Source organism: Palaemon carinicauda, chromosome 11 (genome assembly GCF_036898095.1).
Source record: "Palaemon carinicauda isolate YSFRI2023 chromosome 11, ASM3689809v2, whole genome shotgun sequence".
Lineage (NCBI taxonomy): Eukaryota > Metazoa > Arthropoda > Malacostraca > Decapoda > Palaemonidae > Palaemon > Palaemon carinicauda.
The window spans coordinates 144,021,662-144,047,581 of NC_090735.1; the positions used below are offsets into that span (position 1 = coordinate 144,021,662).

The 25,920-nt window shown below is 42.5% G+C and overlaps 1 protein-coding gene across 1 annotated transcript in view; it reads left to right on the forward strand.

Moving 5' to 3' along the window:
- The window catches only part of LOC137650265 (polyadenylate-binding protein-interacting protein 1-like), a 109,355-nt gene that overhangs the window by 52,267 nt on the left and 31,168 nt on the right, over positions 1 to 25,920 (forward strand). The window contains exons 3-7 of the mRNA XM_068383568.1: positions 1,227 to 1,330; positions 4,436 to 4,532; positions 8,263 to 8,375; positions 8,515 to 8,731; positions 21,402 to 21,611. Coding sequence (XP_068239669.1) covers positions 1,227 to 1,330; positions 4,436 to 4,532; positions 8,263 to 8,375; positions 8,515 to 8,731; positions 21,402 to 21,611 — 741 coding nt within the window. The remainder of the gene's footprint in view (positions 1 to 1,226; positions 1,331 to 4,435; positions 4,533 to 8,262; positions 8,376 to 8,514; positions 8,732 to 21,401; positions 21,612 to 25,920) is intronic.

Here is a 25,920-nt window from a genome sequence, read left to right on the forward strand (position 1 = left end):
AATAAATCACAGATTTTTTAAGTAACCATACAAACTTTAGACCTTTAAGCTGCACTACCCAACTGAATGGCTCAGCTACTCCCAGGCCAGAGGTCAAAGTGAAGGAACTACCTGTCGGGTAGGCAGGGCTTTACTGCTACCCGAAATCCAGCTGTTTACCCCATTAAAAGCTTGACAGTTGATTTCCAGTTTTGATGAAGTCATACTTATATTAAAGGTCCCAGGTTTGTATTTTAAAAAATATACAAATTGATAGAAAAAATGTGATATTATAAATAAGGTATAAAACAAAGGCAGTCTTTAAAAAGAAAATTCAGTAAGAAACCTCCAGTCAATATGAATCTGGCTATATTTATTGGCCATATGGTTTTGAAAATAACCTCTTTTTATTTATTGTTGACCTTTTATATACAATACCAAATCTCATATAACATAGAAAAGTACTTTAATTGACAATTATTATATACAATTCAACTAATAGTTAGTAGTTGAAGGGCTCTTTCTGTGTCTTCTACATATATGTAACCATATGTTTAGTTATTCTTTTTGTAATTGTGCTCCAAATGACATAAACTAGAGCCTCATTGAGTCTCTCCTACTTAACAGGATCTTACTGTTTATACAAAAACAATACTGTATGAAAAAATTAATAAAAGTATTTAGAACAAAAGTATTTGGAACTCTTCCCTAGTGTGTGACCAATAATGGTAAATTCATCGTACAATACTTCAAACCCTTGAATACAGTCATGTACAGTAATTGTACTTACTTTAGAAATCTTGAAACCTTTGTTCTGCATTGACTTTAGAATTCAGAACTTATTTAGTCATCCAAGGTTCATAGAGAATGGCACCACATGATTTTTCAAAATTAATTCTAATCTCTGTCTGTCGTTGCTAAATTGGTACATGTGCTGGGTCCTGTAAGGAATGTTGGTCATGATGATTTAACATCTCTTCAAACAGCACAGCACATCTGCCTCAGATGCTTCCAAAGTGCACATTATTCTTTGAAACTGCACTTGTTGGAGATCATTATAAAGGGTTGCCAATTTTAGATATCTAAAATAATTTTTGTTAATCATATGAGCAAATGTTTTTTTTTTTAAACCACCCTGCTTGTATGGTCAGCAGTTTCTGTCTTACACTTTTTATTTGTAGTAATACTAATCCTGATTTGCCCTTAACTGATGGAGGGAGCAGAAATTGAAATGTTTTTCTTTTCAGGTATCAAATCCTGTAGTACCACAACCACAGATACAGTACATGTGCCACCCAGTTGTGTTACAAGTAAATAACCTCGTTGTACAACTTACCATGAAACCAAACAAGTAAGATTTAGTTCTACAGTTGGTAATTTTAATAACGATATAGTATTGCTGTTTCACTATACAAACCCTTGCTATTGATAGGTATATTACTTTCAGCATAGCTGAAAGACGAGTCACAAGACTTTTAGCAAGGGATAACTACCTCAACTGCTAGTTAGTGGGTGGGGTGGTGGGTAGCCAACTACTCCACTCACCCACACACCTGAGCTAACCCACTTTGCATTTGGCTCGGGTGGAGTATGGACGTTGCTGCTCTCTCCCTCCATTGACTTAAATACTTTAAATATTGGAATAAAATTTTGGAAGTTTTCTTGAACACTTTTTCTTTTTCAGTGTTTGTGTGGTCTTGTCAGCCCCATGCACACTTGTCCTGGACCTGAGGGGCGCTCTTGCTGTACCTTCATGTCCTCTGTTGAGATGGACCCCCACCACCTGTGTCCATCCTGTAGAGGTCGGCAGTGTAATCAGGACAACACTTGGCCTGAATGCCAGGAATGGTCTGCCTCCCAGTGGGAGAGGTATGGGCATAGGCACAAAAACATGGCATGTGGTTTGGCCTAGAAAACAAGCTTGTTGCATATACAGATGATGCTACTCTCTTTCCAACAATTTCATCTCCTGAATGTAGATCAGGGGTTGCTGAATCCCTTAATAGAGATATAGCTAAAATTAGTGCATGGTGCAAATTATGGGGTATGAAGTTGAATCCTAACAAAAATTGAAGTATGATTGTAAGTAGGTTAAGGACAGTGATTCCTCAACATCTGTATCTCGGCATTGATAACGTTTCTTTAACTTTGTATGACAAAATTTTAGGTGTTATTCTTGACAGCAAATTTACTTTCGAGAAACACATTAGGTCTGTGTCTTCTTCAATTGCACAAATGATTGGCTTACTGAGAAAAGTCTTTTAAGATTTTTGGTGGTCAATCTATTCTGAAGGATTTTAATTCTTTCATTCCACCTTGTTTCGAGTATTGTTTTCCTGTCTGGTCTTGAGCTGCTGATTCTCATCATAATTTGTTGGACATGAAATTACAGTCTATTAAATTTCTTATTCTTGATCTAGATATTAATCTTTGGCACCGTCGTTCAATTAGTTCATTATGCATGTTGCATACGATTTTTTATAATTCTGACCATACTTTACATTCAGATCTTCCTGGAAAGTTCCATCCTGTTCGTAATACTAGGCATGCAGTTAATTCTAATAGTCAGGCCTTCTCTATCATGAGGCTCAATACTACATGTATTCTAGAAGTTTTATTCCAGCTGTGACCAAGTTGTGGAATGATCTTCCTAATCGGGTAGTTGAATCGGTAGAACTTCAAAAGTTCAAAGTTGGAGCAAATGCTTTTTTGTTGAACAGACTGACAAAACTTTTTTATAGTTATATGTGAATTATCTGTATTAATGTTAATGTTTTTTTAAATATTTTATTTCATTTGTTCATTACTTATATCGTTTATTTATTTCCTTGTTTCCTTTCCTCACTGGACTATTTTTTCCTATTGGAGCCTTTGGGCTCATAACATCTTGCTTTTCCAACTACGGTTGTAGCTTGGCTAGTAATATTAATAATAATAATAATAATAATAATAATAAGAGAGATTTTTTTGCCTTTGGGGTCTTTTTCGAAGTCGAAGAAGTCTCGTACTTCGTTGCCCCCCAATCTCTTCCCGAAGCTGCTCTTGATTGGTCTCCCCTTGTAAACGGCTGAATAGTAGCGCAGACTGATTAACCCCAGGTCAGCCTCGGGGATCGAGGGACAGTACCCCTGGAGAAACAGTTCTGTCCTCTTCCCCCAGGGAGTGCCTGTACTTTTTCTGATTTGTTTCAGGCTTGACCATCGCTGGGCTTGGCTGGTCCCCCGTTAAAGGAGGCGTTGCTGGATCTCTTTCATCTGGGTGCAGAGAGGATGCGAACACCTGCTTCGTTGGAGGTGGATCTTTTTCCTTCGAGAGCTGCTGCTGACAACCTAGGAGTTGCTGCCAGTCTTTGCTTTGGCATCTCATGCTGACGCCGAAGACTATGCTCCCCTCGTTGCTGAGCCGACTTCCATTAGGGGCAGAGCAATGGTGGAGGTGAGTTTAGCATTTGAGTGAACATCTCTCTTGCTTACGAGTGAGAACTAGAGATTCTGTGTTCCTCAGACCTTCCAGTGACCAACATGTGTTGCTTCTGACTATGTTAGATCAGGTTCCCTCTCTGGAGGAACCTCTTGGATGTTCCCCTCCGGGATTTTGTCAGGCTTCGAAGTTTTTAAGTCCTCGCCACCCTGGACTTTCTCCCCCCCTGCAGTAAGGAGATGTCTCTTCAGTGCTGTCAAGAACCGTCACGCTGAGCTTTCAGGCTCTTGTCACTTGCTAGTTGTTTTTCATCCATCAGCTACGTGCGACTCGCCAGCTGTTCGTTACTCATCAGCTGTTCCCGAAATACCAGCTACTCGTCACTTGTAGCACGAACACCTATCACCTGGTGATGGTAGCTTGGTGGTTGGTGATCGTCACTCGTCACTGAGAGGCCTTCACTCTTGACGAGACGACTATCGGTCTCACCACCATCAGACGTGTGAGCGTACTTTATCGGACCAGGGCTCACAGGTCACCACCTCCTTGGCACTCGCTAACGAGATCATCTCGTCACTTGCCAGCTCCTTGTCATTCCCCCTCGCATTAGTCGTCTAGACTGATTGCTCGACCTGCTTGTTCCTTTGCAGGTTCACAAGCACCTGTCATCTAGGGATCGTTACTTGTCAGGAGATCAGATGTCCCGCGTGAGTATTGCGCCGACGATTCCCGAAGTGACTGACCGCTAAGAGAAGCAGCGAAGCAGCCTACCGCCCCGAAGGATCAGCCGGAAACCCTCCACCCCTCCAGCTAACTACCGGGTAGCGGTCAGGGTAGGTATCCCTCACTAAAAGTCTTATGGCTCATCTTTCAGGTACACCGAAAGTAATATCTCTTTAAATAGCTCCAGGTTTGTATCGTTAGGAAAAATACAACTTACTTCCAAATTTGTCATTATAATCAGTATTACTTGGCAGTTTTAATTGTTATATCTATGATAGAGACTGTAATGTTATTTTGAATATTTTTTTTGCAGGTTTGAACAAGTTGCTCGTCAATTGACAACAGTATTCAGTTGGCAAGTTCAAGATGCTTTTTTAATGAAGGAGCTTATAACTGTTATATTTGAACAGGTGAGATTTTTATTTACATTTGAATTAACAAGGTCAGTTTAGTTTTGGTTAACAAAAGACTTTTTTTTGTAAACTTGTTTCTTATTCCTTTACAAATGATTTCTTTTTTTTTTCATTACAGTGGGTACAACATGATTTGAGTTTAATTTATTTTCGGTTTTATACTCTTGTCTTCTTGAACTCTCATCATGACTTGGTCTTTCTCTATAAGGTTTTTCCATAATTTCCTGTATCTTCTACCATGCTTTCCTCTTGCCACTTCCGTGTATTGTTCTCTATCGACAACTTATTCCTTGTTCAGTTGTACTCAAACGTGTTTTAAAGTACAATACACCTTAATATATGTATGTTTTGTTTTGGGGGAGAATTGAGTCATCCATTCTTGTATCTGAAGGCCAGACATAAATGATAGTTTACTATGATCAAAATTAAACCTTTGTTCCATGAAGTAAATTGCTGAAAAATCAGGAATTTTATATTTACCCTGCTTCTCAATATTATTTAAAGAAAATAATTTGGAATACAAAATCTTGTTTGACTGCCCCACCTTAAGTGGGACACGGTCTCTAGTGTTGGCAGCATGTTAGTACGAACTCTTATTTAAGCTTCTTTGTTTGCACTACTGATTTCAAAATAATCTATTATCTCTATGAACAGCCCCTTGTTTTTCATGTTGTAAATATGATTCAATGCATACTGGTTTAGGCATAACTTTATTGCCAGGTGTCAGTGACACTGCTAGTTAGCAAGGTGGTAGCCTAGCAGACTCACTCAGCAACTGAGCTCACTTTTGATTTGGCTACGGTTGAGTGAAGACATACGTCTCTCACTTCCGGATTTCCCATTCAACTGGCTGTAATAACTTCATTTCTTTTTCATATGAGGACTGCAAGTCACATGTGTTTGTCTAGGTGTATTGGGCCACTCTTGCTGTACCTTTATGTCAGCTAAGGAAATGAATCTAAGGCTAGACACTTGATTTGGGCCATCACATGCCATTAAAATAGCAAGCCACTGACCAGTTACATTAGCTTCCAAAATTCCTGAACAATTGGGTTTTCCAAAAATTCATGAAAAGAAGTTTATGTAGCAAGTTTGTTCTTTATTTGTAATTGAAGAGTGATTTTGAATTGTTGGTGGGAGGGCTGGCATTTATTTAGATCTTATCTTATGGCTCATTTAAAGGAATTACAGCAATAGGCCAATGCTTATGTAATATTAACAATCCAACAGTTTTATCCCTTAGATGCTAGAAGTAAAAATTTTTAAATATTGCTAATTTTTACAAGGTCCCTTAACTATCATCAACTACCCGTTGAGATACTTCCGCTAGAGGGTTATGTGGTCCTTAGACTGGCCAGACCTTACTACATTGTATTCTTCTCTCTGGTTACGGCTCATTTTCCTTTTGTCTAAACGTACACCGAATAGTTGGGCCTATTCTTTACATATTTTCCTCTGTCCTCATACACCTGACAATACTGAGATTACCAAAAAAATTTTTGCTCAAGGGGTCAACTACTGCACTACAATGGTTCAGTGGCTACTTTCCTCTTGGTAAGGGTAGAAGAGACTCTAGCTATGCTAAGTAGCTCTTCTAGAAGAAGGACACCCCAAAATCAAACCACTGTTCTCTAGTCTTTGGTAGTGCCATAGCCTCTGTACCATGGTCTTCCACTGGTTTGGCATAGAGTTCTCTTGCTTGAGGGTACACTCAGGTGCATTATTCTCTCTTATTTCTCTTCTTGTTTTTTAAAGTTTTTATACTTCATATATGAAAGATTCATTTCAATGTTGGTACTGTTCCTAAAATGTTTTGTTTTATTGCAATCTTAGAAATACAGGGTGGTTTTAGAAGAGGTAAGGGTTGTATGAATCAGATTTTTACAGTTAGGCAGATATGCAAGAAATATTTAGCAAAAGGTAAGGAGGTGTATGTTGCGTTTATGGATCTGGAGAAAGCGTATGATAGAGTTGATAGGGAAGCAATGTGGAATATGATGAGGTTATATGGAGTTGGTGGAAGGTTGTTGCAAGCAGTGAAAAGTTTCTACAAAGGTAGTAAAGCATGTGTTAGGATAGGGAATGAAGTGAGTGATTGGTTTCCGGTGAGAGTGGGGCTGAGACAGGGATGTGTGATGTTGCCGTGGTTGTTTAACTTGTATGTTGATGGAGTGGTGAGAGAGGTGAATGCTCCAGTGCTTGGACGAGGATTAAAACTGATAGACGAGAATGACCATGAATGGGAGGTAAATCAGTTGTTGTTTGCGGATGATACTGTACTGGTTGCAGACACAGAAGAGAAGCTTAGCCAATTAGTGACAGAATTTGGAAGAGTGTGTGAGAGAAGGAAGTTGAGAGTTAATGTGGGTAAGAGTAAGGTTATGAGATGTACGAGAAGGGAAGGTGGTGCAAGGTTGAATGTCATGTTGAATGGAGAGTTACTTGAGGAGGTGGATCAGTTTAAGTACTTGGGGTATATTGTTGCAGCAAATGGTGGAGTGGAAGCAAATGTATGTCAGAGAGTGAATGAAGGTTGCAAAGTGTTGGGGGCAGGTAAAGGAGTAGTAAAAAATAGAGGGTTGGGCATGAATGTAAAGAGAGTTCTATATGAGAAAGTGATTGTACCAACTGTGATGTATGAATCGGAGTTGTGGGGAAGGAAAGTGATGGAGAGACAGAAATTGAATGTGTTTGAGATGAAGTGTCTAAGGAGTATGGCTGGTGTATCTCGAGTAGATAGGGTTAGGAACGAAGTGGTGAGAGTGAGAATGTGTGTAAGAAATGAGTTAGCAGCTAGAGTGGATATGAATGTGTTGAGGTGGTTTGGCCATGTTGAGAGAATGGAAAATGGCTGTCTGCTAAAGAAGGTGATGAATGCAAGAGTTGATGGGAGAAGTACAAGAGGAAGGCCGAGGTTTGGGTGGATGGATGGAGTGAAGGAAGCTCTGGGTGATAGGAGGATAGATGTGAGAGAGGTAAGAGAGCGTGCTAGAAATAGGAATGAATGGCGAGCGATTGTGACACAGTTCCGGTAGGCCCTGCTGCTGCCTCCGATGCCTTAGATGACCGCGGAGGTAGCAGCAGTAGGGGATTCAGCATTATGAAGCTTCATCTGTGGTGGATAATGTGGGAGGGTGGGCTTTGGCACCCTAGCAGTACCAGCTGAACTCGGTTGAATCCCTCGTTAGGCTGGGAGGAACGTAGAGAGTAGAGGTCCCCTTTATGTTTTTGTTTCTTTTTTTATTACGGCTACCCCCCAAAATTGGGGGAAGTGCCTTGGTATATGTATGTATGTATGTATTTCTCTTGAAGTTTATTTATTTCCTCATTTCCTTTCCTCACTAGGCTACTTTCCCTGTTGGAACCATTGGGCTTATAGCATCCTTCTTTTCCAATTAGGGTTGTAGCTTAGCAAGTACATACATATACCAAGGCACTTCCCCCAATTTTGGGTGGTAGCCAAAAAAAAAAAAAAAATAAGGGAGGGGGGGACCTTTCCTCTCTGCGTTCCTCCCAACCTGACAAGGGACTCAACCGAGTTCAGCAAGTAATAATAATAATAATAATAAAGGAGGTACCAGATCATCATTGGTGGACCTTATCCAGAAGTAAGTATCAGAATAATAAATTTTGTCATTAGAATTCTTTGTTTTGTTAGAGAAATTGTATCTGTGACATGGTTCCCCTTGTTTGTGAGTGGTTTAATATTATTTGTCTCTTTTTGTAGGGGGTTGGTGAAGTCAATTTTCGTTATAGTGGTGCAAGATTATGTCAGCATCTTGCCAAACATGTCACACAGTCTTATAACGGGCCAACATTTAAGAGTTTACTTCTTCAAAGGTAAAGTATGATTTCTTCTAATAGTTATTATGCTTAGTGATTTTTTTTATTTTTTGAGCCTCTTTGTTATAGTTTACTCTTGTAATTTGCTGTATTAAATTTTAATATTGCAAATAAAATTATTCTGTATTTTTCACAGATGTCATGAAGAATTCAATGTTCGTGATGTATATCTACATTCTGAACCGACACGAGTGACTGGTTTTACGTTGTTCCTTGCTGAGCTTTTCACACAACTATTAACTCCCACATCACAACCCTTAGAGATTCTCAGACAAGCACTCTGCCAACTTTTAAGATCCCTTCTTGCTCAGGCCACAGATGTCCACCTTAAATGTGTTGCACAGGTTTTAAAGGTTAGTTGGTAGATTTAGTTTAAGGCCTATTTGCTATTGGTACTTGGTTAAAAAAAAAGGGGCCTGATGTAAATTCTCACCGTAATTTGCTGAATGTTCATCTCTAAATATTTAGAGTTTCAGAATTCATGTGGAAGGCTAGAATAAGGAATCCATTAAGACTTAAATACCAAAGAAACAGTTTTTCCTGCTTTAGGGCCAGTGAATCAATGTGCGAAGCACGAATTTAGTGTATGATGGAGGCCTTCGAATTCGGGCTCATTTGAACTTGCCATAGTTCCTCAGTAGCTGAAAATAGTCTGCTGTGAGGGATATCATATGCAGTGTCAAAACTTTTTTATTGTTAAATTGCTGTTTTTAAATATTAAACTTAACCGGTGGATATATAAATAGCTGACGTCTCCGACGGTCGACAGATTCCAAAAACTCGCGAGCGATCGCCATGAAGGCTGCCGGGTGTGCCCACCAGCGCCGACTATCGGCCAGATACCGCATATACTTCTCAACCAAACCAGTTCTTCTCTGTCGGTGTTAAAGACAACACTGGTTCCGCTCTCGCTTGACCTCGAGTTTTCTACCGATTGGTGAAGTACTTGGTTTTGGTTTTATTGCTTTCGCCGTGTTGGATTATTCAATACTATCTTCAAAAGAAATGCTTTTGAAAGGAGAGGAAAAGTTTTTGCCCTTGCTTTTTTAATCTCGCTCTGGTTTTTCCATAGAGAAAAGATGGCCGACCCTTCCCTCAGTGTACGGAAGTGTGTTAAAGGCTTTTAGTAATTATTTTATCACTTTTATAAATTATTGTTCATATTTATAGATTTACCTCTATATATTTTATATATCACCCGCCTTTATTAGGCCTCTTCGATTAGCTTTCCATTTATACTAAACACCGAGATAAATTTTATGTTTTTGTTTATACAGTATGCGGCCTTTACCTATTCTTTGTAGGCGGTCCTGACTTGGAAAACGAAGTTAAACAACGTTGAGCCCATTCAACTTTTATTTTTGTTTAGATAAAACAGTTGCTCTGTAAGAGTGATGAGATGAATATTTTTAGAAAATATTTTAAGAAATTTATTCTTTGAATAGTCTTCGTGCTGTTTTTCAAAGATGAACTAACGTTTGGTTTATTTATGCTACGCAGTTTGCGCTCTATCGTTACGATAGAGAAAGAGAGAATCACGGTTTCACTTTGCAGAAAGAGTAAATCGATTTTGACGTTTTGTTCATTCTTCTTTCAAACTGAAGTTTTTTAGATACTAATTTAAAGGAACATGTTAATTTTCAATTTCTTAGTCCTTTCAGTTTTTTCCTTTAGTCAAATAACCTGTTATTGACGAAGAGTGAGTGAGCCATTCTCTTGTGAGTGACAAGAGAGAGAGAGAGAGAAAGAGAGAACGATCCGATCTTTATTCTCGTCCCGAGTCTCTGTACAAGGAGTTTGGGAGCGAGTAACGTTGTTCTCGATTCAGATTTTTACTCTCGTCCCAATTCTCTGTACGGGGAGAGAGGATAAAACGTTTTATTTTTATTCTCATCCCAAGGCACTGTACGGCGAGAGATTGAAAACCTAGTCCTTAGTGAACTAGTTTTTAGTCTCATCCCCAGTCACTGATCTTTTTAACTTTATATATTTCCGTTTTATTCGATATATATGTATATGTTTATTGATTTTTGCATGTGTGTTTCATTTTGTACTAATGTGCTTACATTATACGACTCATTTCGCAATTCTAACCTTTTGATTTAAGGGAGAATTGTGTGCTTCAGGTAGAAATCAGCTTTATTCATGTCTAATGTGAAATTATTAAAAAATGCGATATCAGTGAAGAAAGTGCAAAAAACATGTTCTGTGTTGCGGAGGGTTCGTTTGTTCGTGCTTGTCGCTTGCCTAGTCCGAGACCTCTTTCAGGCTCCCCTGCACCAGGGAGAAGGAATGTCGTAGGACCTAAGGGAGTGAGGGGTGTAAACCAACGAACAGACGTTCCCTCAAAGGTATCAGACGTTGCTCGTCAAGCACGTCCTTGCCATAAGACAGGAGAGACACAGTTTCTCCCCGTCTTCCGATGATTCTTCTCTTTAAAAGCCGGGGCGTAAGGTTTCGAGACGGTTGAAACGTTTATTAGTTCCTTCAGAACAAGTTCAACGTCCTAGCTGTAGTCATCATGAGAGTCCCGTTCATAGCAATGACGTTCATGTACAGACGTTTCTGCCACAAACTCGATGTGACGTTGAGCGGTAGATACCGTAGACACAACGTGACGTCGAGTGTCAGTCACCGTAGTCACGATATAGCATCTTTCAGCAGTCACCGCTGTTACTACGTGACGTTTGAACGTCAGCCACTGCAGTCACAGGTTGATCCGAAGTTAAGTGTTTTGCAAGATATGCTGTTAAAGCTTTCTTCTTTAATAGAAGCTTACGATCCTGTTCCTGTGCGAAAGGATCCTTTGCTTTTTGTACGTCACGGTTCTGGGATACGTGATTCGGGTCTTCAACCTTCTAAACGAGCTTTGTTACGCCACGCTGACGTTATCTCTAGTGACAGCTTTGCTGTTAAACGAGATGCGGAGCATAAATCTCGATGTAACTTTGATCGCTTTGAACGTCAGCCACCTCAGTCACAGCGTGACGTTGAGCTGCAGACATCGCAGACACGACACGACGTGATGTTGAGCGGTAGACACCGTAGCCATGACGTGATGTCGAGGGTCAGTCATCGTAGTCACGATATAGCATCGAACAGCAGTCACCGCTGTTACTACGGGACGTTTGAACGTCATTTACTTCTGTCACGACGTGTAGTAGAATAACATTCTCTGCAGTCACAACGTGACATCGACCCTCCAACTTTAACTTCTGTTCATATACAAGTTGATGTAGCCTGTCAGGCTTTTCCGTCACGTCATTCTGAATATAAATCTCCTTCTCGCAAGACTAGATTTATCAGATGATGTGCCTTCTGAAGAAGTTGATGACCCCCTTTCAACTAATGTACCTTTGGGGAGTCATTCAGATGAGGAGTATACTAGGGTGGTCCAACAATCCCTTGTTTTATAATTATGAATTTCTTTAGTGAAATTTTGTTCTACTCGTTTTGTAACGGCCGCTCCGCCGTCTTGAGTTTACTCTTGGCATGACTTTCTTCGACTCCTACATTTACGAAGTCAGTTCTCTCTTGTTCTTCCAAGAGAGCCACGCTCTTACTGGGAGACTGGTTGGAATCCAGGAGAAGTTTAGGAAAGTCTGCTTTTGCTTTTCCTCCTTCTTAATTAGCTACTCGCTCGAGCGTCTGGTGTGACATAGGAGAAGTTCTCGGCTTCGGAGTACCTGCCTCTGCCCAGGGAGACTTCTTAAGCCTAGTGGACTCTCCTCGTCGTCTAGCCATGAGACGCTCCAAGATTTTATGGTCTGCTTCAGAGCTAGACCATCTCCTGTTAGGAGTTTTTTCGAGCGTTTGAAGTATTTATTTGTTGGATTGGTCCCTGGGAGCCTTAAGTAAGAAGGTCTCTCCAGCTGTCAATGTATTGCTGTACAATTATGTCATGCATGAACAAGGCTATCAGGGATGGCTCCAATGATCTGGCAGCCACGTTCACTGCAGGAGTACTTAAGATGTAAGTGCGCTCAATGTGTTCATTGTCAAGACAAAGTTCACGATGAAGACTACCAAATCTGTCTTGGCAGCAGTAAGGGAAGGCGACTGGATGGTCTCTCTCGACCTTCAGGATGCATTCTTCCACATCCCGATTCATCCAAACTTTCAACAACATCTGAGGTTTGTGGACGGGAAAGTAGTGTACCAATTTCGAGCACTGTGCTTCGGCCTCATTCCTGCTCCTCTTGTTTTTACAAGGCTCTTGCAAAATGTAGCAAGCTTTCTACATTTTTTGAGGATTCAGAGCCTCCCTTTATTTTGACGACTGGCTAATCAGGGCGTCGTCATTAAATCGCTGTCTGGAGAGCCTCAAATGGACATTAGATCTAACCAAGGAGCTAGGTCTCATAGTGAACGTAGAGAAGTCATAACTTACAGTACTCCATCCCAGACTATTCTTTATTTGGGAATGGAGATAACAGTGTCGAATTTTTCGGGCCTTTTCGTCTCCCACAAGAATGGAACAAGCTCTGTTAAAAGTCCGTCACTTGCAAGAGAAAAACAGTTGCTCTGTAAGAGTTTGAACGAGCCTCGTGGGAACTCTTTCATCGCTGGAGTAGTTTATTTCTCTGGGGAGACTCAACCTTTGCCCTCTCCAATTTCACCTAAACCATTGGAACAAGGAGAAGGGCTTAGAGAGTATCTCTTTCCCAATCTCCAACTCAGTCTAGACATGTCTGACTTGGTGGGACAGCAACATCAGACTTCGAGAAGGTCTTTCTCTTGCGATCAAGAACCCAAACCATGTGTTGTATTCAGATGCATCGGATTTGGGTTAGGGAGCTCCACTGGACAGTCTGGAATGCACGGGTCTTTGGTCCACGGATCAGAAGGAACTCCATTTAAGGCAAGTAACATCTCTCTTTTGACAAGATTTGTGCAAGGAGAAATGAATGTCTTGGCGGATTGCCTCAGCAGAAGAGGACAAGTCATCTCCATGGAGTGGACGTTGCACAAGACTGTGTGCGAGAAGCTATGGATGACATGGGGTCAACCCACCATAGATCTTTTTGCGACTTCACTGACAAAGAGGCTCTCGACTTACTGCTTTCCAGTTCCAGATCCAGAGGCAGCCCACATAGACGCTTTCCTGCTGGACTGGTCTCACCTGGACGTTTATGCCTTTCCACCTTTCAAGATCCTAAACAAGGTGCTGCAGAAGTTCACCTCTCACGAAGGGACCAGGTTGACGTTGGTTGCTCCCCTCTGGCCCGCGAGAGAGTGGTTCACAGAGGTACTTCTATGGCTGGTAGACGTTCCAAGAAGTCTGCCGTTACGGATGGATCTCTTGCGACAGCCTCACGTAAAGAGATTTCATCAAAGCCTCCCCACGCTTCGTCTAACTGCCTTCAGACTATCGAAAGACTCTCTTGAGCTCGAGGGTTTTCGAAGGAGGCAGCTAGAACGATCGCGAGGGCTAGAAGATCCTCTACCATCAGGATCTATCAGTCGAAATGGGAGGTATTTAGAGACTGGTGCAAGTCCTCCTCTATTTCCTCTTCCAGTGCCTCTGTAGCGCAGATTGCGGATTTTCTGCTTTATCTGAGAAACGGTCGCTCCCTCTCTGCATCCACCATTAAAGGCTACAGAAGCATGTTAGCTTCTGCTTTCAGGCATAGGGGTTTGGATCTTTCTAATAACAAAGATCTCCAAGACCTGCTTAAGTCTTTTGAGACTTCCAAGGAGCGTCATATTTCGACTCCTGCTTGGAACTTGGACGTGGTCCTACAGTTCCTTATGTCAGACAGGTTTGAACCATTAAATTCAGCCTCCCTGAAGGATCTTACCCTCAAGACACTTTTTTTGGTGAGCTTGGCTTCAACTAAAAGGGTTAGTGAGATACATGCTTTTAGCAAGAACATCGGCTTCTCCACTAATAAAGCAGTATGTGCTCTTCAACTTGGTTTTTTGGCCAAGAATGAACTACCGTCTTGTCCTTGGCCTAAATCATTTGAAATCCCCAGTCTTTCTGAGATTGTGGGGAATGAAGTTGAAAGAGTGCTGTGCCCCGTTAGAGCTCTTAAATTTTATTTATCCAGAACTAAACCACTACGAGGTTGTTCAGAGGCTTTATGGTGCTCCATTAAAAAGCCCTCTTTGCCCATGTCTAAGAATGCGTGGTCTTATTTATTAAACTTTTGATTCTGGAGGCACACTCTCTTTTAAGTGAGAAGGATCGTAATTTACTTAAAGTCAAGGCTCATGAAGTTAGAGTGATAGCAACTTCAGTAGCGTTTAAGCAAAATAGATCCATTAAAAGTATTATGGAAGCGACCTTTTGGAGAAGCAAGTCGGTATTCGCTTCATATTACTTGAAAGATGTCCAGACTCTTTATGAGGACTGCTACACACTGGGACCATTCGTAGCAGCGAGTGCAGTAGTGGGTGAAGGCTCTACCACTACATTCCCTTAATCCCAATATCCTTTTAATCTACTCTTGAAATTTTTAATCTTATTTTGGGTTGTACGGGAGACTAAGAAGTCTTTCGCAATCTTTTTGATTTGGCGGGTGGTCAAAATATTGTTTCTTGAGAGCGCCCAGATTAAGGGTATTGATGAGGTCCTGTTATAGGGGTGTTCACCCTGGATATAGCAGCTCCTGGGAGTCTTTCAGCATCCTGAGAGGATGGCTGGGCTTTGTGAGGAAAGCGGACTAATGATGCAGAGTAATCATCAGAGTCAGCTTCCTTACCAGGTACCTATACTTAAGTTTGTTTTTATGAAATATTTGTCAAAAACTCTTGAGCATATACGCCTTTATTGTTACAATACTGGTCTCTACCCACCACCATGGGTGTGAATCAGCTATTTATATATTCACCGGCTAAGTTTAATATTTAAAAATGATATTTTCATTATAAAATAAATTTTTGAATATACTTACCCAGTGAATATATAATATTAAAGGCCCTCCCTTCCTCCCCGATAGAGACCCTACGGACTGAGAAGAACTGGAGTGGTTGAGAAGTATATGCGGTATCTGGCCAATAGTCGGCGCTGGTGGGCACACCCGGCAGCCTTCATGGCGATCGCTCGCGAGTTTTTGGAATCTGTCGACCGTTGGAGACGTCAGCTATTTATATATTCACCGAGTAAGTATATTCAAAAATTTATTTTATAATGAAAATATCATTTTTTCTCCAAAGACCTGGTGCCGGAGTGATAATAAGTAGACTGTTGGCAAGTATCAATAAGTAGACTATTGCCCATTACTGGACAGCTGTCAGCAACAAAGCAAAACCTACAGCATATGCTCATGTTCCCAGAATTAATATGAAAAATGTACAAGTCTGACTTACCTCACAAGGGTGGCTGAAGAATACTGGCTGTCCAATATTCCATTACTCTGCTTTGAAGGGCCTAGTTGATTTGGTATTTCTCCCTTGACTACCCCTTCATGGTCACAAATGTGCCAAGTACCACACATGAATGTTGCACTGCTTTGATTTGTTTGTAGTGTTTAATATAATATAAACAGGCTTTGATAAAGCATAATTAAATGCAAATCTCTTAAGAATCATATAATATACCCATTTAATTATGGTACAGTATATAGTTTTATGTTTCAGTAAAATAGGACTATTTTCTGGCAGTTTTATCTTTATTTTTAGTACTTGGGCTCTGTTGTGTGACCTTGTCGGTAGGGTAGCCTAATTGACGGAAACCTAGAATTTTCCATATTTGTACCGGTAATTAATTATTCGTCACCAGAAACTTGTTTGGACAACTAGGAATGTTTGTATTATTTGCCAAGAGATGGCGGTAGTGGTGGTTGTCTGAAACCTCAAATTTGTAGGCTACTGGTATCTTACTATAGTGTACATGAAAACAGTGATGCAAACAAGTTTAAACAAAAGAAAAAATCTTTATTAATTAAACTTGAAATTCACAGTAGTCAGTAAGTAAGCAGCAGCTGCCGTATAAAATTGGTTGTTTGCCATTTAAGGGCTGTGGCAGCTGGGAATAAGTCGTAGCAAATTTTCCAAACAATTATGACTAGTTAACGAGAAAGATGATTTTACATAGCAGATTGGAAGGATTGACTTAGTCATATATGCTTACTACAATTATATACAGTAGTTTTATTTATTATCATTATTATTATTATTATTATTATTATTATTATTATTATTATTATTACTTGCTAAGCTACAACATTAGTTGGAAAAGAAGGATGCTATAACCCCAGGGGTTCCAACAAGGAAAATAGCCCATTGAGGGAAAAAAGAAAAAATATTATTAAAATGAATATCTCCTATATAAACTATAAAAACTTTTAACAAAACAAGAGGACGAGAAACATGACAGAACAGTTTGCCCGAGTGTACCCTCAAGCAAGAAAACTCTAACCCAAGACGTAGAAGACCATGATACAGAGGCTATGGCACTACCCAAAACTAGAGAACAATGGTTTGATTTTGGATTGTTCTCCGAGAAGAGCTGCTGACCCTTAACAATAGGAAAGTAGCCACTGAATAATTAGTGCAGTAACCCCCAAACAGAAGTGTATTAAAAATAAGACTTGCAAAAACATGTTTTCGTAGTTGCACATTTTTTCGTAGTTGCAAAATATCGAATGAGAATAGGAGGATAAGGTTAGGAATGGCAATATGTAAACTTTGAATGAAGAATTAATAATATAACCATTGTGTTGAAACTAACGAATTGTTTTAGTTTTATACTTTCTTAAACATAAATGCTGCTTATTTTATAAACAAAAAACAGATATATAACATTAATAACAACAAAGATTGTTATGTGTGGTAAGATTTATAATAAAAGTGTGTTAATATTAGGCTGGACTTGAAATTGCTGTTCGCTCATTTCATAATGTATAAGATAAAAACTTCTTTTAAAAAGAAATTTTGGGGTTTGTCCTCTGCATGTGGTTGTCCTTTATACGGTAATATACGGTAACTGCATACCTAGTATTGCATATAGAATGGTACAGTCCGGGAAGATCTGAATGCAAAGGATGGTCAGAATTATGAAGAATCTTATGCAACATGCATAAAAAACTAACTGAATGATGATGCCCGAGATTAATATCCAGATCACAGATAAGAAATTTAATACTGTATTAGACTGCAGGTTTTTGTCCAAGAAATTAATATTGAGAGCCTGCAGCTGAAGAACAGACAGGAGAACAACCTTGAAAACAAAGAATGAAAGAATTAAAACTTCTTTTGTATAGAATGATCACCAAAAATCTTGAAAGATTCAGCGAGTTGTTTGTGAAATTGAAGACGAAACAGACAATATGTTTATCGAAAGTTAAAATTGAAATAAAAATCAAACCCCAGATTTTAAAGGATTTGTATTTTCAAAGAAACATTAGCAATGCAGAGGTCTGGATGTTCAGGAGCCACTGCCAAAATCATACCTTGAGTTTTGATGGGATTCAACTTCATGCCCAGTAATTTGTACTGAGCATTGATTTTTAGCTAGATCTCTATTAACCCTCTACGCCCAAGCTATTTGGAACTTTCCAACCCTTAACCCCCAGGCATTTTCTTTTTCAAGCACATTTTGCAATATATCCTCATGTCCACACAGGAGCGGCATCCGCCACCTTCGCTTTCTGGATGTCTGGCTACCCCAGCAGTTTCGGTATCGACCCTTCTTTGACACCGAGACAAGCCTCTGGAACTTTGCCAAGATCTAAGGATCATGGTAAATCTTGAGAAGTTTTCTCTGTTTCCATCGCAACAACTGGGATATCTAGGCTTGATTTTAGACTCCAATCTCCGTTAGCCTTCACACCGGATGACAGGATAGCAAGGCGGAGGAGAGTAGTAGAACCTTTCCTCAGGCGAGGAGAGTCTCCAGCCTTTTCTGGTTACGCCTCCTAGGTCACCTTCCTTCTTGACTCCTCTAGTCCCAAACACTCGCCTCAGGATGAGTCTCCTGCTTTGGCAACTCAAGTCCCGGTGGAATCAAGACTACGATTCCCCAGACATTCTGGTCCTATGAGACTGGCCGAACAAGGGATCCTGCAGTGGTGGTTGACCTACGAAGCCCTTGCTAGAGAGAGGATCTTCTCGTCCCTCCTCCGCATTTAATGCTGCCCTCGGACGCGTCAAAGAAGGGGGGGGGGGCACGTTCTGAACCAAAGGATCTTAAGCCTATGGCCAGAACTAGAAGGGTACCTCCACATCAATGGGCTAGGGATGAAGGCCATATTCTGGCCGGTCAACAGTTCCAACAGGCCCCGGCAAGTCACTCTGTGAGCGACAACACCACGGTTGTTGCTTTTTTCATCAAGCGGGGAGGTACCTTTTCATAACAGTCTTCCCATCGTACAGTAGAGATAGTGAGATGAGCCGAAATCCACTCAATACCACTATCGGCTCGCTTCATTCCGGACAAAGGAATGTGCTCTCCGACAGTCGGAACAGAGCATCGCGGATAGAGAGTACCGAGTGGTCTTTGGAACCCCCACTAGCCAACAAGCCCTGACTTTGTGGTCCTGTTCGCGACAACCTTGAATTTCAAGCTGTTGCGGTACTTCTCCCCAGCCCCGGACCCAAAGCACCCTGCCGAGATGTCTTCCCACATCGGTGGGACAACAGCGACGTCTACGCCTTGCCACCGTTGGGTCTGGGGGGAAGGGGGCTCAACAAGACCAGACTATCGGTCAACCTGTCGATGACTCTGATAGCTCTGCTACGGCATCATGCAGAGTGGTTTCCGGACCTTCTGCATCCCTTGATGGAACTCCCGGGAGAGCTTCCCCCACGACAAGAACTAAAGCAACCACACCACTACGTCTACCACAAGCCGTAGCTCCGCTTCGGCTCCACGCCTGGAGTCCATCCAGCATCTCCTCACAGAGAGAGGCGAAGTCATCCGCAGGGGTCCACCAGGCGAGGTGGAGAGTCTTCTGTGGTTGGTCTCGATGCCACTATTCTTGCGTTAGCAGAGTTATTGTCCATCTGCGGGAGGAAATACGCCCTTTGCTCTCGGCGGTAAAGCCTATCGCTCAGCCTCAAGCTTGGCCTTCAGGCTCTAAGGTTAGACAATTCCTCCTCGCGGGATCTTTCTTCGGTCATATGAAGCTACGAACTTACCTGCACCCAGTCGGAAGTGAGATCTCCTCCATGGAACATGGCTAGGGTTCTTAGGGATCTTAGGGCTTTTCCCTGTGAACCATTACGCTAGGCATCTGATAGGCACCTGACTTAGAAGTCGGTACTCCGGCTCGCTCTGGCTTCGGCAAGCGTATCAGCGTACTTCATGGTCTCTCGTATGACTTCGCCCATTTAAGAAGATAGGGAGAGGTAACGTTCGGGTTTGTCCCTGAGTCGGTTACTAGACTCAAGATCTTGGAGTCCCAAACCTTCGGTTCGACTCCTTCAGGATTTCGAGTCTCCGTTCTGTAACAGATGACCCAGGTCTTCTCCTACTATGCCCAGTAAGGAGTCGGAGGTGTTATCTTAAAGAACAGCTGCAGTTCCTCCTCACGTGCAAGCCCTGTTTGGGAGCACAGGAAGGAGGAAAAGGAGGGTCACCAAGATACCTTTGCAGCCTGGATTCAAGGACCATCCATCTCGCCCTGAATCCAGACCCTCCTCCGTCATGTAGCCTTAGAGCACACGATGTCAGAGGCATCGCAACGTCTCTGGTCTTCATGAAAACTACTCTGTGACGCAGGTGCTACAAACTGGAGTCTGGAAGCGTCGGACGACCTTCACAGCCCACTACCTGCAAGACGTGACCCACAGGAGCCTCGATACATTTTTCTATTGGTCTGTGGTGGCTACACAACAGCTGGTCTAACCTCAGGCTCCTTAATGGACAAGTAGCAGAAGGTTGAGGGCATTGTTACCTGGTGTCAAACTGCATGATTGAAAGAGGTATGTCTGGCCCTTACTTCTTTCTTCATGCTCCCCTCTCTTGGGGAAAGCAGCATCCTAGGTTCTCTGCATAGCTGACCTCAAACCTCTGCAGGTAAACCATGCTTCCTTGTGGTTAAAATAATACTGTCACATCTCCCATACCCTGACGAGGTTGTATTGGGAAGTCCTAGTCCAAAATTCCATCTAAAGGTCTTCAGGTCGACTGCCTAGGACAAGTCACGCTTCATCCCTCCACACACAAGCTTATGTAGGCCGCACACTCCTTGCGGAGCAAGGAACTTGCGAGGTGCAGGGACTTTTTCTCGAAGTGCTGCTCACTCAGATTCTGAGTCCCTGGGTAAAGCCAAAGCCAGTATGGCTGGGGACTTTCCATCCTTCCTAAGGGGTAAGTCACCCTATGTAAATAGCGTGGTTTATATTTCGGTTACGGAACAAATGACAAATTCGGAGATAATTTGTATTTTTCCTAACCATACAAACCTTAGCTATTTACACATATTTGCCCACCAGCCCTGTCCCCCAAGTCAAGTCCTACCTCTAAGCGAAGTGAGTCAGTTCACCAGTGTGTGAGGGGGAAGGGGTAGCTAGCTACCCCTCCCCTACCCCTGCTAACTAGCGCGGGGGGGGGGGGGGGGTTAGTTAACCCTTGTTAAAAATCTAATGGCCCGCCATTTCAGCTACGCCGTAAGTAATAACCTATGTAAATAGCTAAGGTTTGTAAGGTTAGGAAAAATACAAATTATCTCCGAATTTGTCATATCTTTAACCTGTTCATAAACTGAAGGATTTTAATCAATTTTGGATGAATAGGGATGTGAAAGTGACTGTTTGTCAAGTATAACAAAAACATCCAGTAATTATTGATGTTTCATTATGGCAATACTCTGTATCTGTAAAACTATATATGCTTTGAACAAAAATTCATTATATATTTTAAACTGGTTTGTAATATTTTGGGATTTAAAAAATATTTAAAAATGTATGCTTAACGTAACTGAAGAGTATCTGGTTCCACTAATTGCTTCTAATTATTTTGAAGAGTATTAGAGATTGTGCTTTATGTAGTTTGTTTGTGGATATGGACCACGTTGTTTTGTAGGAATATTAGTTCTAGATTTGTTTGTGTTATTAATTGAAGTTAAATTATAGTTCACAGGTAGTTTGTTGGATGCTGGAAGTAGATCAGAAATGGATGAAGTTATATGCAACCTTAAGGATGTTGCAATGACTGCGGTCATATCCCAGGGTACTCGTTCTCTTCTCCTCTCGGTGGTTGAACTAAGAGCCTCTAATTGGGGACGTGGCCCTCCATCCCCTGCACAGTCTCCTGTTGGTACACCCACACATTCCAACGTTCCTGTAAGTTTACTCTGTATATTTTTCATTATTTTTAATTAGTTTAATCAGTCCATTTACATCACATCAAGAATATGTGTTCTCAAAGAATAGACCTGCTTTTCATTGTAGGCCTAATGATGTGTTGTATCCGAAAATAGTTTATACATATGAAAGGTAAAACTTTCCTTTGTAACATAGATGATGAGTTGCATTTTTCTCATAAAAAATTCATTATTATTTACTGAAAAGGGAGGGCTACAAGACTTTATAGTTATTTCTATGAAGCTCCACTGATGTTCATATTGCTTTGTCCCCAAAGCTTGACTCAGTACTGACGTTACCTTAAAAAATTAAAGAATTTTTGGTTTTTATTTCCTTCAAGAGGCCACACCTATTGTCCAACAATTAGTCATCTGGTTATTAAAGTCGACCTAAATCGGTCTTTTACACTGTGTTACACTAGACATATTTTTTCCCTCCACGTAAAACAAACCTTCAACCTTTTAATAGGAGTGTGACTTAGAAAAGCGGGAATGCCTGTTTATACTTTTAATGAGGTAGTAGTAGTAGCTGGCGGGTGGCCGTGCCAGGTAGCATAACCTTGATTAGTTCTCATGGTAACAAACCTTATGTTATTTACATGAATTATCTTCGGTGAAATTGGAAGGTAGCCATTAGACTGAAAAGTACTAGGTGCCAACCTTGCCTAACCACTGAATGGGTAGGCAGGGAGTTGCTGTGGGAGTGTTACTCAGCCACCTATATCTACTCAAACAGCTGTGAGCAACATCACTTCTTGCTTTTGGCTTGTAGAGAGCGGACATGTCCTCTTTCTCCTCCTTAAGGCTTGCCATTGACTTTGTAATTGCTTGGCTTTTTCTCTGTTCATGTGTGATTGGGACGTCTTCATGACGCTCCCTCTCCTGGCCCTTCCACGCGTGGACAGGGCGATCGCTCACATTCATCCCTCCAACGGCCCCCTGCTGAAGAGGGTCCCACTCACCATCCTGGGACTTTGTTGTCCCTTAATCCCTCCGCCTTCTGTTTCTTCCCACAGGAATCCTTCGGCTGATAGTGATGATGATCTTCACACAGCCAGCGCTCCATCTGCTAGCCATTCGTGAGGGCGAGATTCTCCATCTTCTCGTCCTTCGGGACCCTCGTCTTCTGATCGTCGTTCACGACAATCTGAGGATCATCTGAGAGATTGAAAGTCCTCACAATCTCGGCGCTCTTCCTCCAGAAGGAGTTCTAACTCTAGAGCTTCATGCTCACTAAACCGAAGGTCATCACAGTCTCGGCGCCCTTCTCTTATAAGGAGTTCCACTTCACGAGGTAAAAGTTTGCGATCGCTGTCATCACAATCATGAGCTAGAGGTTCTAGATCTAGGTCTGGATGCACGCGTTCTAGATCGTGATGAGATAAATCTCGAGGACAACGCTCGAGTTCGCCAGGGCAACGCTTACGTTCACGAGGACTATGCACATGTTCGCGAGGGCAACGCTCACGTTCATGAGGGCGAGGCTCATGTTCGCAAGGGCGATGCTTACATTCCTGAGGACGCCATTTCTTTTCAACTGGTCGATGATCACGATTATAAGGACAACACGCACGATTATAAACTAGGCCCTCTAGACGTTCCTGCCGTTCAAGATCGCGAGTAAGACGCTTACGATCGCGATCTAGTCATTCCTCTCCAAGAGGAAGAGGTAGGCGTTCGCGCAGTCCATCCGTCCGACACGCCTCAGCTCTTACTTTTCCTCAACGACCTCCGACTGAAACTGATCTTGCTGTTGAACAACACTCGGACAGGCATCCAGCTAAGCTACCTTCTCTGCGGTAATGTGTTCACCAACGCTTTGGGTCGCTCCTGTTCAAAGGCCCTCATCGCCTAATGTAGCTAGTGTGAGTAGTCCTCCTGTGCAACAGGAGTCCTCAGTCCTCAGCGCCTCCACCTTCATGATAAGCACCTGTTATTCGTGAAATAAGCACGTCTGCTCGCGAATCACGCCCGTTGATACGCGAAACTCGTGATTTCCGCAAACAAGTCCCCATTAGAAGTATCAGAATCGCTAGCAAGTCCGGTCCCAACACCTCGGCCTTCGGCTACTTCCACCTTCAGCGGTAGGCCCATACCCTTTCCCGAAGGGTTCAAGAAACCTCTTAATATGTTAGTAGACGTTCCCATCATTCCCGATCGTCCTCTTTGCCCTTTGAAAGAGGATCTCCTGTTCCCCCAGAGGCTATCGCCTCGGTCAACAGAGGCACCTTCTCGGGGACGTTCCCCTCCTCCTGGACACTCTAAGGAAACCCCAGACTTCATGAAGGGAGGTGAACTTTCTTCTTTGTTTGATACCCTTTTATCAACTCTTCAGAAGTCCTGGACTGCTCAAGTCAGGGCTACTCCTCAGATCCTGTAGGAAAGTTTAGGTTTGAGTTCATCTCATGGAAGTCTTGATCCTAGAAGGAAGTCCTCCCTAGACAAGAAAAGACAGCAATCATCTCCAACTAGTTGCAGTGCCGAGGTGCCACCTGTTGACGATCGTTCTCTTGAATGTCTTCCATTAACTCCTGTCAAGGTGAGACACATCAGGACGAAATGATTAAAGAAGAAGATAAAAGCCAATACACCACCTCATGCCGATCTCATCCACCCTCGAACGAGCAGGGGTCTTTCCTCGCCCAGAGCAATTATTGTCCATCCCTTCCAATCTTGGCAGATCGAAGTGGTTCCCTTGGACCTGAGTCCAGTTTCCTTACCACCTGCAGAGAAGAACCCTCGGCTCCCACAACTAGTGTTCCCAAGGTATCGCAAGTTCCTCTAAACCCCTCCATCCTGGAAGGACTTTTTTTCCGCGGAAAGAGTCCAAGGACTCCAAGACGTTACCAAAGACCACTAAGGCGAGGGAAGCCTGTAAGGTGGAGATGGACAGGAGGTCCCCTGTGACAGGTCCCTCTCGCGACCCTGTTGATGACTTGACCTACCCTAGGCTCTTATGGATGTAAGCTTGGAGGTGGATGATGCTCGGGATACTGTACCAAACGGGTGGTGATGTCAGTCTTGGGGATGTCTTCTGGGTTCATAGGCACCTGATAATACCCCTTCAGGAGGTAGAGCATGGAGAAAACCTTCTTTTTGTGCAAGTAGGAGGTCACGTCGGCGATGTTTGGGAGGGGTTAGTTATCCGGTTCTGTTTGCATGTTCATGCACCTGTAATCCCTGCACGGACGGAGGGAGCAGTCTTTCTTCAGAACGATGTGTAAGGGTGACGACCAAAAGACCTCCAGCCCATTGTCGTCACCCTTACACATCGTTCTGAAGAAAGACGGCTCCCTCCGTCCGTGCGGGGATTACAAGCGCCTGAACATGCAAACAGAACCGGATCACTACCCCCTCCCAAACATCGCCGACGTGACCTCCTACCTGCACAAAGCGAAGGTTTTCTCCACGCTCAACCTCCTGAAGGGGTATTATCAGGTTCCTATGAACCCAGAAGACATCCCCAAGACCGCCATCACCACTCCTTTTGGTACAATACCGACGAGGAATATCTCCCTAGGGCAGCTAGTCCAAACTTTCACTCGGAACAAGAGCTCAAGGAGTCGGAGCATACCTTCAGGTAGGTCCTTGCTTTTATGAGGCCCATTAACAAGCTGTAAGATCCTGGTACTAACCCCCAGGAAGGAAAGGAAATGGTCTTGGATGAGCTCTTAGGAACTCAAAGAACCCCTAAGACCAATGAAGCTTTGCCTTGGTGTAAAAGGTTGACAGCAGCTAGAAAGAAAACGATCTCCCAGACATCTGGAACTAAGTTCCTTGAGGGTAGGTTCCTCTTCTCGGTTTCTTCCACTCCTTTTCATGGTGCAAAGGAAGAATTACGAAATTGAGAATGAGCCACTCTTGTCCATGTCCCTCCACCCATCGTTAAAGTCTCGAACAAGGGGTCTCCCGACTTGGACTCTCTCCTTCTTGAGAGCTTCACTTTCAGTGGGGGAGCTCCTCAACATAGAGCGAGGTGTGAAGTATGCCATGCAGGGTGCTGTATGGCTCGGCCTATGGTTGGGGGCCCTGGGCCACATTGTCTTGAGTTTTGTCTGAGGAGTCCACAAGGAGGTCCTTCCTACTGTTGGGTACCCGGACACTTGAGTTCTTGTCGCACCACGCAGTCAACTTGTGGGAGAATGCCATACTCAAGAGAAGGGACACCATCTTAGGGAGATTCCACAGGCAGGTGCCGAAAGTACGGGATTCCGCTCCTGAGGGTTACTCTCTTCATCCTGGAAGAGATAGAGAGGGAGGCAGAAATGTGGAGAAAATCATCCAATGAT